At 38.8% G+C, this 14,209-nt stretch overlaps 1 protein-coding gene and 1 long non-coding RNA gene across 6 annotated transcripts in view; both read left to right on the forward strand.

The window, feature by feature from the left end:
• The window catches only part of LOC137084870 (uncharacterized), a 104,946-nt gene that overhangs the window by 70,284 nt on the left and 20,453 nt on the right, over positions 1 to 14,209 (forward strand). The gene's annotated exons all lie outside the window — the stretch shown is intronic.
• atg16l1 (ATG16 autophagy related 16-like 1 (S. cerevisiae)) overlaps positions 2,299 to 14,209 on the forward strand; it is a 32,364-nt gene continuing 20,453 nt past the window's right edge. For 2 of the 5 annotated variants that reach the window (XM_067451388.1, XM_067451390.1), the window contains exons 1-6: positions 2,299 to 2,510; positions 3,852 to 3,963; positions 4,103 to 4,196; positions 7,026 to 7,131; positions 7,464 to 7,537; positions 10,418 to 10,669. In XM_067451388.1, coding sequence (XP_067307489.1) covers positions 3,858 to 3,963; positions 4,103 to 4,196; positions 7,026 to 7,131; positions 7,464 to 7,537; positions 10,418 to 10,669 — 632 coding nt within the window. In that variant the 5' untranslated portion in view covers positions 2,299 to 2,510; positions 3,852 to 3,857. Of the gene's footprint in view, positions 2,511 to 3,851; positions 3,964 to 4,102; positions 4,197 to 4,266; positions 4,464 to 7,025; positions 7,132 to 7,463; positions 7,538 to 10,417; positions 10,670 to 14,209 lie in introns of those variants that run through there. The other 3 variants (XM_067451392.1, XM_067451391.1, XM_067451393.1) reach the window with 3 other exon arrangements.

Consider the following 14,209-nt stretch of genomic DNA (forward strand, 5'->3'; position numbering starts at 1 on the left):
CCTTCAAATGACTATGACAATAAAGTTTCATAAAACAATACATTTATGACTCGTATCCTGTCTGTTTACCCATAACAATAGCATTGGTGCAATATTACAACATGTTTTACAACAGCAGGTGCCTTGTATGAGGAAATAGTAGTTTAAAGGAGTACTTCAGCGCTGGGAAGATGAATCTGTATTTAAACTGGGTCATCAATGCAGTAGAAATGTAAAATTATTTGTGAATTTGGTGCTTTCTAGACTGAGAAAATACAGAAAATGTATTTTTGTCTCATGGGGATGAAAGACTACAATTCCCAGAATGCTTCGCTGCCCTGTGAGGCCATTCCCAAAGCCACCGCTACTGGATTACTGTGACTGAGTTGGAGAAGACACTACAATTAAAAACTGAACGTGTCTGTTCAATATAATGAGTGAGTCGCCGCGCGAGTCTCTCAGCACTGAGCACTAACTGCAGGAGTCAGATAAATGAGCTGATGAGCTCTCGTGATGAGAGCTGAGGTAATCACGACTACACTCGCGGCATACATTCACAACGCGAGTTCAGTCTGGCGCGTTTCAGTTCATGCCTTTGCAAGCTTAACTTTCATAGAAATTAATTTGAGAAGTTAAAAGACTTACACTGCTCTCCATATCTCCGTTTAAATGAGTGCCTGTAGCTGAGCTGTGCTGTGAGTGTGATCTCCATCCCTCATGCGCGGATTCAAAACATGCGGAAATGGCTCCCTCTGCTGGCTGTAGTCTTTAGCCTTTGGCCAAACATTCCTCCTATGATGCAAATATCATCAATTTGCATCATAGGAGGAATGTTTCCAGAAATAAAATGCATAAATCTCTTGTCTCAGGGGGATATGAGGGGGGAAAGCACAATCATTTGAATATACTCCAGAGTCTCTACTGATTCAAGGCCATATGCTAATCGCTGAAGTAACCCTTTAAAGCTTATTAATGAAAACATAAAAAAATACGCGAATGTTACTTTTCTCAAGCAGATCATTCCTAAAAAGCTACGGTATAGTAATGCTTTAGAATTGAAGAAGGTCTTTATATCTCCTGTAGTGACACTGGCTGAGCTCTTTTAAGGTCATAAATAATTTGCCCCATCCACTCTCACCTATGAAGAGCAGAAGCAAACTAATATCATCTTTTCCTTAAAGGAACACGCTGACTTTTTGGGACTTATTCATGAAAAAAAAATCACTTGTGGTTACAGATGTAGACTTAATTTTAAGTATTCAATATTACCTTTTATTAATATTCATTATCAGTTGATATTATGTATCTGTATTATTACTTTTTATTGTATTTATAATCATTTGTAATCATTGTATGCTTGAATACTGAGTATAGAAAGAGAACCGTTTGACTGTAAGACCAATGTGTGAGTGTAGTCTAAGTTTAAATGCATATGTGTACTCAGCGTTTAGTTATGCATGCCATGCTAATGTATACTTAATGGTTTGTTAGGCTGTATATTCCATGTATACTTATACATTTATACTGACTTATACATTTATACATTCCATTTTAATGGACATTGCTTGTTTGTCTGGTAATGTAGTTTTCAGCATATAAAAACCCAACACTTTAGACCAGAATCAGAGAAAGCTGGAATGCAGACCATCTCCCAGAAAATTGTCTTTCTCTCCTGACATATAAAATAATAAAAAGAAAATCTCTTGGCAAAATAACCATAGACAGTAAAAGAAAATAACTGGTGTCAGTCCTGCGAATTAAACTACAACGGGGACAAAGCTTAAAGGGATAGTTCACTTTAAAATAAATTTTTTTGTCATCCTTTACTCACCCTCAAGTTTCAAACCTGTATGAATTTCTTTCTTCAGCTGAACACAAGGGAAGATATTTTGATGATAGTCAGTAACCAAACAGTTAACTGGACGCATTGACTTCTATAGTAGGAAAACAAATACTATGGATAACAATGGCTCCAGTTAACTGTAATATATAATAGTGTTTTTCACGTTAAGCGATTTAAAAACGTTCCGCTGTTTTTAGTGATTAAAATACTGCAGCAGCTGCTGTATGTGGAGCACAAGTGTACAAAATGTGCATCTTGTTCATTTTAATTTATATTTTTGCTTTATTAATAGCCTATTCTTATTATATTTTTGTTTTACGATTTAGTCTTGTTCTGCAGTTCTATGGCGGTTTTGCCCTACAGGGCTCCGCGAATGAAAACTATGACTATTATGTATTTCTGTTGCTCTTTTCGTTTACTCATGAGTCATGAAGACCTCAAATAAAGTTTGGTTTTGAAGGGAAAACATGTGCTCATGACGTCAAACGCCTGCGACGGCGCAGCAGGAAACGTACGTCTGTTGAGCCAAAATGGCGTCCGTGATCCTTCAGGCTGGAGTGGGTTAGCGAGAAACCTGTCCGAATAGACCTCAGATGACACAGTTTGGCTCTTATTAGACGGATTAATTCTTGTTTATCATTAAGAAGAATTCACCTAAACTAGCGAGGACACGCTTAGATGCTGTGAGGTAAAGTAAACCTGCTGTTTATTGAAAGTGAAAGTCAATTGCAGCGATTAGCTGGTGCAAATCTGACACAGCACATCAAAATACCTAAAAAACATAACAACTACTGAGTGTTTATTAATAATGCCGCTGTTTATAATCAGGTTGCAATTGATTTAGTGTGTTATTGGAAGGCGCTGTGACAAATGATCTGTTATATTGACTCTTATAGCATATCTGTCTGAAATCTGGCAGTTTCCCCCCGTCGTATTATTATTTATATTTTCCATTTGTCCTGTTTTATGCGTCAACTGTCTTAGATGTCTTCAGCACACGTGATTCAGCATCATGTGAGGTTTATATCTATCCTGCAGCTGGAATGACATGGCAGATCTCATTATCTGATTTATATAAACCTCGTGTGATTGATTATTACTGATTGGCATAAATATCTGATTAAAAACTGTTCTGCTCTTGAAATGAGATGCTAAATATAACTGTACATACCATGAATTTCTACATTTATATGGACAATACTCTTTGAATGTGCATTAATGATATTTCAAGTATTATATAATGTAATATTTAATTAAATGTTTGTATATATATCTAATTAACTGTAAATAAACAAATACATTCAGTTAATTTTTAAAAATACACATTTTTATTTAAACGAACATTTGAAATGTTGCCTTGGCACTAAAATTATTGACTAGAAATAAATAAATGAAAAAAATATTTATATTAATTTATAAAATATTAATTTATAAAAGATAAAAAAGCCTAAAAAGCAATATTTAAAACAAAACAACAACAACAAAACTAATACAAGTACAAAAGCACATATCAAAATAGCAACAAAAAAAAATTAAAACAAAAATATTAAACTATAATAAAGTTAAAATCGTCTTTTGCATGATAAAGAAACCAAAAAATATATTAAAATTGATTAAAAAAATAAATTAAACCTAAACAGCTATATTTAATATATTTTTAACTCAAATTAAATACAATTATTAAAGCTAATTCAAAATATTAATAAAACTAAAAATTAGTTTGCATGATGATGATTATACTTGGAAGTCCTTGGCATCTAAAGGATGGAAAAGCCCTGGTTTAGAGTAATGATCCATAATTTGTGTGTTTATTGAAGTAATTTCAGCTCAAACTATGACTACACACATTTCATTTTCTCGTGTTTGATCTTGAGTCACTTCCTCCTGAGTTGAGGAGAGATCTTCCTCTTTTCCCTGTGGGCTGAACGTGCCCTGAATTAAGAAACTGTGTGTGTGTGTGTGTGTGTGTGTGTGTGTGTGTGTGTGTGTGTGTGTGTGTGTGTGTGTGTGTGTGTGTGTGTGTGTGCAGGAGGAGATGGCTGGACGTGGAGTCGGGTGTTTGTGGAAACGTCACGTTGTTGAGCAGCTGAAACAGAGAGACAGAGTTCAGCGTCAGGCCTTTGAGGAAATCATACACCAGTGTAAGACTTTTTATTAATATTATTATAAAAGTTGTGTGTGTGTGTGTGTGTGTGTGTGTAAACCATGAGCCACTCAAATGCACATGGATGTCATCTCTTGTGTCATATAATATAATTTAAATACACACTTTCTCTCCAGATAACCGGTTGTTGGAGAGGTCTGATCTTCAGGTTGTTTTTTCGGAACGTCTCCAGACCGACAAGTATGAGCATCAGAACAGACACGACCTCAGGTATTTTATTTTCATCGTTTGTAATCTGTTGTAACATTTAAGGTGAAGAAATGACATGTGTAGTAAGAAGAACATTACATGAAGAGGAAACAATTATAATACAAAAAAGGAACACGATCAGTAGTCATTTCCAGCTGCTGTTAAGATGTGTTTGGACGATCGGATCACAAGTGGACGAGGCGACACACTCCCATTTACACCTGGTGTTTAAATCCGTCGCCTTTGTCCGCGCTCAACCACTTCTGTCCTGATGTCTTCGAGCGGAGGGTATGTATGTATGTTTGTTTTTTAAGATCTTTCCACCTAATGGACAAAATAAGCTCACGCCATTTGCATATGAACGCGATCGTAGACGACGGAGAAACACACGGAGAGCACCAGCTTTAGTTTCTGCTCTGACTGACGCGAGACCGGTCGAACGCTGTGAGTGTGTGTAAGAAATGAGGAGAGAACATTGTGCTTGGGATGTTTTTTCATCTTCAGGACAAACTTGTGTCTCCAGCCGACAAAATTTAAAACCTGTCTGCCTAGCGTGCGTCTCGTAATGTTCACGAGTTAGGTAAGTAGGCGGAGAGTGGTTTTATAAAACAAAATATATATATATTTCTCAAATTACTGAAGCATTTTTGTAAAATCACACAGTGCTACTGCCCAGTCAAAGCAGTGTTGAGACATCTCGCATGCTATTGGCTGGTCTTTTGTGTCTTTTGAGTGTAATTGACCACATGAGCATTTGCAGTACGAAAGCAATCCGGTCAAATGTGGAAGTGGACGAAAGTGGACAAACTCAAAATGTTTTAGACCCCATTTACACCTGTATTTAAAGGAACTGTATGTAAGAAATGTATTTCAATGAATCATAAAATGGCCGATATGTCACTAGACATTAAGAAATCATGTTTATTTCAAATACTTCTATCACTGACAACAGTAGTCCGGCCAGGATATTGTCATTTAAAAGTAGTTGTCGCAGCTCAACTGATGTTGATGATGTCTGTGAACAATGTGTTTTGGCCTGAAGCTCCGCCCTCCACCTAATCGACCAATCACGAAGTCAGTAGTGTTTCGGGTTGCCAGATCTGCTCTAGTTACCACAGCTGCAGATACAAACGTTCCTGCTGATCCTTCAGCCAATCTGGCAACCTCGAGTCAGGGGGAGGGGGATACACCGCTCTACAGTCATTTTAAAGTGATTGCAGTACCAGTTTTGGCCACAACCTTACACACACTTCCTTTAACATCGACCACTTGTGATCCGATCGGCCAAAACGCAAGTGTGTGTGAGTGTGTGTCTGTTTGTGTATGTTTCTCTGTGTGTTTCGGCTTTACTTGTGAGGGCCTAATGTTCTCACTTATCCACAACTTTCCTGCAAGTCTTAGTGGGCGTCGCCATGACACTCGATACTTCCGGTTGACGGTATCTCAGTTCCGGTTTAGCACAAATAACAGTTATGCTGCGTTCACGCTAGACGCGAGTAACGCGAATAAATAGCGCTATTCGCGCGAACTTGGACGCTTGAACATTTTGACTCTATTCGCTTCATTCACTACACAACAGACGCGTATTTGCGTCACGGGAGGGGCTTCTGCCAGGCAGCGGCAGTCGTCAGAAGGACGAGCCGAGTTAAGGCTGCTCTCGCCGGCGTTAATGAGCGCTGAGCGCCGCGGTCTCACCTCCGAAACCTTGATTCTATAAACCATGCAACATAAACGGACCCGTTTGGCATGTTGCTAGCACCCTTCACACTCCATCCAATGCCCAACGAGCTTCAGATAAACTCAAGAATTGTGATGTAGAAGTAATATTTATATTTTAATATTTGTAATTGTTGAGATCATGTCTCATGTTTTTTTAATCAACATGAAAATAGATGCATGAACTTCAATTAATGTAAGTGCATTGTAATAAAAATTAATATTTCATTGCTGTAAATGTAATTATTGAGTTAGTATAATATATTAGTTTAACCTATTTTAAAATACTGCAGTACAACTGTATCATTTTTTGCAAGGGGTATGTTTATTGTTTTCAATAATTTACAGATTTAATGTGTAGAAGACCGCTCAAACAACCTAACGTTAAATAGAGACATGCACTCCCGCGGGACTCAGCACAACCGAGTGCGGCGCGGGATCATATTTAATAGTGAATGCAGATGCGGGCGGTAAGATATTATTGTGTGCGTGTCGCGGGAAAATAAAATTATTTTGCGGGACTCCCGCAAAGTGGAAATATCGAACAAAATGAATAACTAGAAACAAATAAACCTTTATTTATAATAAAATAAAATCGATTTACAGGCGCATGGACGGAAGGTAACTCTTGCGTGGATCATAGGAACAGCCAAGCCGGCCTACCACACAGTGGAAAAATGTCTGCACCGCATAACTCAGGTGAATCGCTTAGTGCTGCAGATATTAGTAAGTTACTGTAAGATAGTCAGATCCATGCGACCATCTGGGACACGTGATCATTTTGCCTGAAGCGTTGTTGTAAAAGTCTACTCCTGAATCCTCATAATACAACCAAGCGTTTAGCTGATAACAGTACAGACTAATGTAAACCGGAAGTTCGTTACCGGCGTGTTCTACGTTGCCTTAGCGATCATGAGAGAGGTCAGAGTTCGGGAAAGTTGTGGATAAAGTGAAAAATTATGACTAGTTGAAAAGGCTTATAAATCGGCCAAAACATGTTTATTTAAATCTAGTGTTTCTGTGATGGCTTAGGGGAAGGGCTTGGGGTTAGCCCATAGAAAATATAATTAACCTGATATAAAATCAATGGAAGTCTGGTAAATCAAACGTGTGTGTGTGTGTGTGTGTGTGTAGTCCGGGCGTTGACGGCAGCCGCAGTGACTCCCTGCAGCAGGAAATGGCTCAGATGAGAATCAAACACCAGGAGGAGCTGACGGAGCTGCACAAGAAGAGAGGAGAGGTGAGCGTCAGCTGCTGATCTCAGACCTGTGACAAGACTCACATTTACATGTCAACGACCACATTTACATACGCAACAGCTTCACTCGTCATCATTAGAGTAGCTTTACAATCGTCGTCTTGTGACTCGTAGATCACTGTGAACGAGTTTAAACCATCCTATTCATTAAATCAATTACAAACTCAGATTGAGTGATTTGGATTGGCATTATTCATATATTGCAGTTGCTGTTTATAAAGGAACATGATTCAAATCATTCTTTGGCAATTCAAATGTCTTTTCTTGTGTGTGTGTGTGTGTGTGTGTGTGTGTGTGTGTGTGTGTGTTTGCAGCTGGCTCAGAATGTGATTGAACTAAACAACCAGATTCAGCAGAAAGACAAAGAGATCCAGAGCAATGAAGCCAAGTGAGTGTGTTATGTGTGCACTGTGTGTATCAGCAGATTATGTTTATGTCAAGCCTCATTTATTTTCATGATATAAATTGTTTTTAAAGTTGCTTTGCAGAAAATCATGATTTTAATGTTATAATAGCTTAATATAGTTGTATGGTTTAGTCACATCTGGTGCTATAATATTTACATTTTTCAATGAAATAAACAATCAAGCAGATTTGCTGTATACTTTACGTGACTACTGTATAATAATGCACACATAATAAATGTCCAACTTTATATAGAGAGATGTGCGATTATTATAATTACTCTTGATTGTGAAAAGGCTAGAATTCATCGTTATGAGAAAAAAAGTGTAAAGTAGTTTTGAGTTTGATTTCATGAATGGGTAAAAAGACAAGTTATGGATTCATATGTCAAATCTTTTGTGCAACTCTCACACTCACACAAACACACACATACATACATTTTAACAATTTATTTAAGTCCACTTAAAATAAATAATTTACTGGGACATAAATATTATAGATGCAGTTATATACATGTACAAAAAACACACACACACACACATACACATTCGCTCGTACGCACGCACTCAATCACTCACTCACTCACTCACTCTCTCACACATAAGCCCCGTTTCCACCGCAGGAACTTTCCCCAGGAACTTTGGGTGGTACTCGGTGTGTTTAGACCGCAGGAACCAGGGTCTAAATGAAGTTCCGGGTAAATATTTCCCCCTCTAAACGGCCCTGCTCGCGAGGTAGTACTTTTTCAAAGTTCAGGAACTTTCGAGGGCGGGACTTAGGCGCTGAACATGCTGATTGGTTGAGCTCACGCAGCATTTTAGTTCAACCGGCATTTTTAAGTCTTTTGCGAGGTTCGGTCTACGTTCAGTAAATATCAGTCTTGCTCTCTGTCTGATGGCGCGCCTTCGTCTCAGCCATCTCACGTGCAATGTCCGTAATAGCTGATAATAATATACATTGTCATTTTAAATCTAGCTTTACAAGCTTTCTGAATATGCTGCTCTTTTCTGTCGTTGTTAATTACCTCTTTAGTAAACCAGCAAAAGCAGCACAGCCTGAATCTCTTCCACTCGTTATTCATTTTTTTACAGTCTATATTTTTCACCATGTAAACGACCTGACCGATTACTTTTAAGTGTGCGTCCTTACATGCCGTGACAGCGCGCGCCGCGCTCATGTTGACAAGAGAGGAAAGCTCATTTTTCTGAGGGGTAAACTTTTTATTTCGTAAGTTATGAAGAAAATGAAGATAATGTTGGAGTAATGACACAGCGTATATTGCCCCAGGCAGTTTTTACTTTAACTGCGCCTGACAGAAGAATGTTTTTTTCTGAGATGATTATTACACTTTACAACAGATAAATATCTTATTATATAATACTGTATTAGTCCTGGTGGCCGTTAAGAGTTGCTATGGCTACAGTTAACACATCCCAGCTGCTGGAGAAAACAGCGTTGACATTTTTGATGCGGCAGACAAACTGCATGTGACAAAATGATTGCGATTGAAAGTCATCACATGTAAACACCAGATCGGTTTAGATGACGTCTCATGTAAACAGTCCACTAAATCTTTCAGTCGGTAAAAAAAATGTCATCATTTTTTGTTCGTTTTTGCGGTCGCGCAAAAATGATTACTGTCCGTCACTGACTTGAGGAGCAGTCGCGCGCAGTCCTACATCACCGGACTAATCTGCCTAATCTTCACGGAACTTTATCGCGGTGGAAACGCAGACAGTTGCAGGTCTGGGGGGGAGAAAAGTTCCTGTAAAAAGTTCCTGGTACAAATTTTTCCTGGTAATTTTGGTGGAAACGGGGCTATAGACTCTCTCACGCTCACTCGCACTCACAGACACACACACACACTCTCTCACACACACTCTCACTCATACAAACACTCTAACTCATACACACTAAATCACTCTCTCTCTCACACATAGCCTGTCGCGCACACACACACACACACACACACTCACTCACGGATACATACACACACTCAATCACTCGCATGCGCACACACTCACAGACTCACCCACTCACAGACACTCTCACTCACAGACACACTCTCACTCATACAAACACTCTAATTCATACACACTAAATCACACGCACTTAATCACACACACGCTCAATCACTCTCTCTCTCTCTCTCACACACATAGACTCACTCACACTCACAGACACAGACACACACTCTCTCTCACACACACTCTCACTCATACAAACACTCTAACTCATACACACTAAATCACACGCACTTAATCTCACACACACGCTCAATCACTCTCTCTCTCTCATACATAGCCTGTCGTGCACACACACACACACACACACACACACTCTCACGGATACATACACACAATCAATCACTCGCATACATGCGCACACACACACTCACAGACTCACTCACTCACAGACACACTCTCACTCATACAAACACTCTAACTCATACACACTAAATCACACACACTTAATCACACACACGCTAAATCACTCTCTCTCTCTCACGCACAGACTCACTCACGCTTACTCACACTCACAGACACACACTCTCTCTCCCTCACACACACTCACAGACATACTCTCTCACACACACTCTCACTCGTACACGCACTCAAACACACTTTTTTGCCGTTCTTCCCCATTTCCACCAAGGTGTTGCACAAAGGATTTGACGTGTGAATCCATAACTTGTCTTGTGAAGCTTTACGTTTGATTTGTCTTGTTACATTATGAGAGAAATCAAACTCAAAACCACTTTACAGTTATTCACGTTCTAAAGCACGACTCAGATCGCCATTACCCTCACATTTTGAGATGATATGAACAATCGCGTTATGTTGCTTTATGTGCGTTTGCTCAGGATGTTGGAGTATCAGCAGCAGATCTCCCATCTGGAAGGGGAGTGTCGCGACCTCCGAAACTCTCTAGCGGATCTGGAACGAGCCAATCAGACGCTGCGAGACGAGTACGATGCCCTGCAGATCACGTTCAGCGCTCTGGAAGAGAAACTACGAAAAACCATGGAGGACAATCAGGAGCTGGTGACGCGCTGGATGACGGAGAAAGCCCAGGAGGCCAACAGACTCAACGCCGAGAACGAGAAGGACACCAGGTCAGAATCTGGGACCGTATTCACAAAATATTTTATCTTATCACTAAGAGTTCTCCTAAATAGCAGTAAAAGTTTTTAGTTCAAGTTTTCTCTGAAAATTTAATCACAAAGCTGCTGAGGGCAACTTTTACTAAGGAACAGAGATAAGTCTTAAAGGGTTAGTTCACCCAAAAATGAAAATGATTTCATGAATTACTCCGCCTCATGTCGTTGGACACCCGTAAGACCTTCGTTCATCTTCAGAACACAAATGAAGATATTTTAGTGTAAAGCTGAGAAAGGCTTCAGAAAGGCCTCCATTGGCATTCAGTACATTCACACTCACAAGACCCATAAAGGCACTAAAGACGTCGACACAAAGCCCATCTCACTACAGCGGCTGCACAATCATTTTACAATGCGACAAAATTAGTTATTGTGTGCACAAAAATCAGAATAACGACTTTATCCACCAAGTTATTGACGTGAACTCGACGCATGCGTGAGAATATGACCGTGACGTTCATGACCCAGAAGAGGAGGAGCGAGACCGACACGGAAGCAGTGTTGGGAACGTTACTTTAAAAAAGTAATTAGTTATAGTTACTCGCTGCTTGTTCCAAGTAATTTAGTTAGTAATTGAATTACTCTATAATAAAAGTAACTCGTTACCAGGGAAAGTAACTATTTTCGTTACTGTAAAAAATGAGTACATAAGTACAACAGACAAGTGTTTATAACTTTTTTTAAATGTTCAAATATGTAAAATAACTTGAGTGCCCCAATATTAAATGTTAAATGAATGAAATGGACACTAAATAGAATAAATTATTATTATAAAACATTGTGCACTAATCTACACTATTTTAATGTTGCTGTGGGACAATGTGAGAGACACCTATCAAATGCAATACATTATTGTAAATATCAGTACTATAGTGGAACAATAAAACTAAATATATAACTGTAATATTTATTGCACAGACCCCAACTGGCCATCAAATAAATCTAAAAATAAATGATGCTCCTTAAGAAAAGTAGGCTATACCAAAACTAGAAAATAATAATAATACAAATTAGCCTAATTTATAAAGACACTTTGTAGTGCACATTACAATTCTAAAACTGTAACACAACTGGTAGACATACGGTAGCCTGTTTGAAGTATTTTCTTATTCACAAAAAAGTTTATCAAGAAGTGTTCTCAAGTCTTGTTTGTATGGCAGGCTTACACACTTTCTCGCGAGAAAAACCTAGTTTTGGTGTCTTTAATGTCGTGGCTCTGTTTCCTCCTTAGGAAGTGGAGCTCACGTTATAAGTTGCGTTCGCCGACGAGGAGAGACTCTTCTGGGCATAAGCTGCACGTTATAAACATTCTTACCTTTCACCTCAACGAGGGAAAAATAGCGCCATACTTCCAGTTTGTGAAAGCTATCTTTGAAGTCATTGAACATGCCATCGCTCTGACTCCTGCACTGGTCACACACACACACACAGCTGCAGGTCCGCTGACAGAGCGCGCGCCTGTTCGGATGAAAACCGCTTCAGTGAGCTCAATTATAGTAACGCTGCATTTTATTCTCAGTAACAGGGGAAACAGTAATTTGTTTGATAACTATTCTCGTTGCTTCATCAAATGATTGTGCAGCCGCTGTAGTGAGATGGGCTTTGTGTCGACGTCTTTAGTGCCTTTATGGGTCTTGTGAGTGTGAATGTACTGAATGCCAATGGAGGCCTTTCTGAAGCCTTTCTCAGCTTTACACTAAAATATCTTCATTTGTGTTCTGAAGATGAACGAAGGTCTTACGGGTGTCCAACGACATGAGGCGGAGTAATTCATGAAATCATTTTCATTTTCGGTTGAACTAACCCTTTAAGCTAAGAGTGAGGGCGGGGTTAACTTAGTTCCTATGGATGATGTCATCATGCTTGCAAACTATGACCACAGTGATTGGCTGATAGAGGAGGGATCGCTGTCAGTGTTTTAAATATATAAATATTTTATTGAACGAGGTTTTATGTTGCCATATTCAAAAAAAGAATTTAAAAAGTACGCTGTGTCACTAATTAACCTAGTATATGTTTTTTCATCAATATTTTCAATATTTTTTCAAATACAGCGCACCTTTACAGCATAAATTGCAGATTTCCGCGTGCAAAATATGCGTGGCTGGCATGATTTGATAGTCATGTATTTTCATAATCATGTATCCCTGTATTTTCATTGCTTAAAAGTCACATATATCTTAGCAGAATGTTGAAAAATGTTTTTTACTTCCCACAAGACAAGCCATATCCCCCCACTGCCATGGGGGACGTTATAAAGTGACGTAATTACTCAACGTGAACATCATTGAACCAGTGAGCTACATAGTTATAGGCCGAGTTATACAAGTTATAGTCCGAAATCGCATCCTATACCCTCAAATAGGGCATTATTTGAAGGGACCGGCATTTGTAGTGGCATCTGAAACCATAGTAGACTTTATTGAGTGCACTCATTCAATCCAACAATGCACCGCAATAACGAGTGTATAGCCGATGGACACACAACGGCTGTCTAACTTCACACACTTGTTTTCATTCACTCCCTCAAGTGAACTGTATTAGTGGACTAATGTTGGGAATAATGATCTCATTTTCCCAATGGATCAGAAGTTGATGCAGCTTAACAGTTGCAAGAGGGAACTTTTTTGTTCCCAGTGGGTTATATCATATATTTTCAAAAACCTTACAGTTGTAAGTATATTAGTAGTTTGTACATTTACGTTACGGTAAGAGATTGCACTGGAAGCATTTTAACAGAAGATGTTTGGTATAGCTACCTCTGTAAAACAGGAAGCACACATTTTATTTATTTATATTTTGTTTTAATTTTAACAGAAGTTGTAGCATATTCCTTTTGTAAAGCTACAGAACTTGATAATAAGAAATTACTCTTTACATTAAGGTATTAGCCTAGTAAGAACAGGGTGTTGGGGGAATCATTTTTTTTTTACTTTTTCATCAAACCGCACCTTTTGCAAGTTCCCGCAAATTCATTGCATAAATATCCTGCATTTTTAAAGCTACACTGTGTAACTTTTTTAGTTTATTCTTAGCTAAAAATACTTCGTTCTTTCAAAAATATATGCACTCATTAGTGTATATTTACTTCTTTCAGGTAATAAAGTATTCTGGTAAGTTTATAATATGCCATTGAAAATACATACGGGTGAGGGGTTCGAATGCCGGTCGCCATGTTGCTCCTCCATCTTGAAAGTACAGTAGCCAAAGAGGGACATACCCGTAAATTCAAGCTTCGCCTTTCGCGGTTTAACACTTGATGGCACTCATGGACGAGGTCGAACTGGAAGTCATCTTAATCTTGGACTAAATCGGCCACCGTAGGAGTTAAACCGAAATCAGAATTGAGAGGAACAGAAACTAATATTCACTGGATGGTCATATACCTTTACACCGCTAGATGGGGGAAAATATCACACAGTGGAGCTTTAAAGAAAACATGCTGTGTAATCAAGGATTTTGCCCACAACAATCACACAAAAAAGGCCCATTTTT

Source organism: Pseudorasbora parva, chromosome 8 (assembly GCF_024679245.1).
Source record: "Pseudorasbora parva isolate DD20220531a chromosome 8, ASM2467924v1, whole genome shotgun sequence".
Taxonomy (NCBI): domain Eukaryota; kingdom Metazoa; phylum Chordata; class Actinopteri; order Cypriniformes; family Gobionidae; genus Pseudorasbora; species Pseudorasbora parva.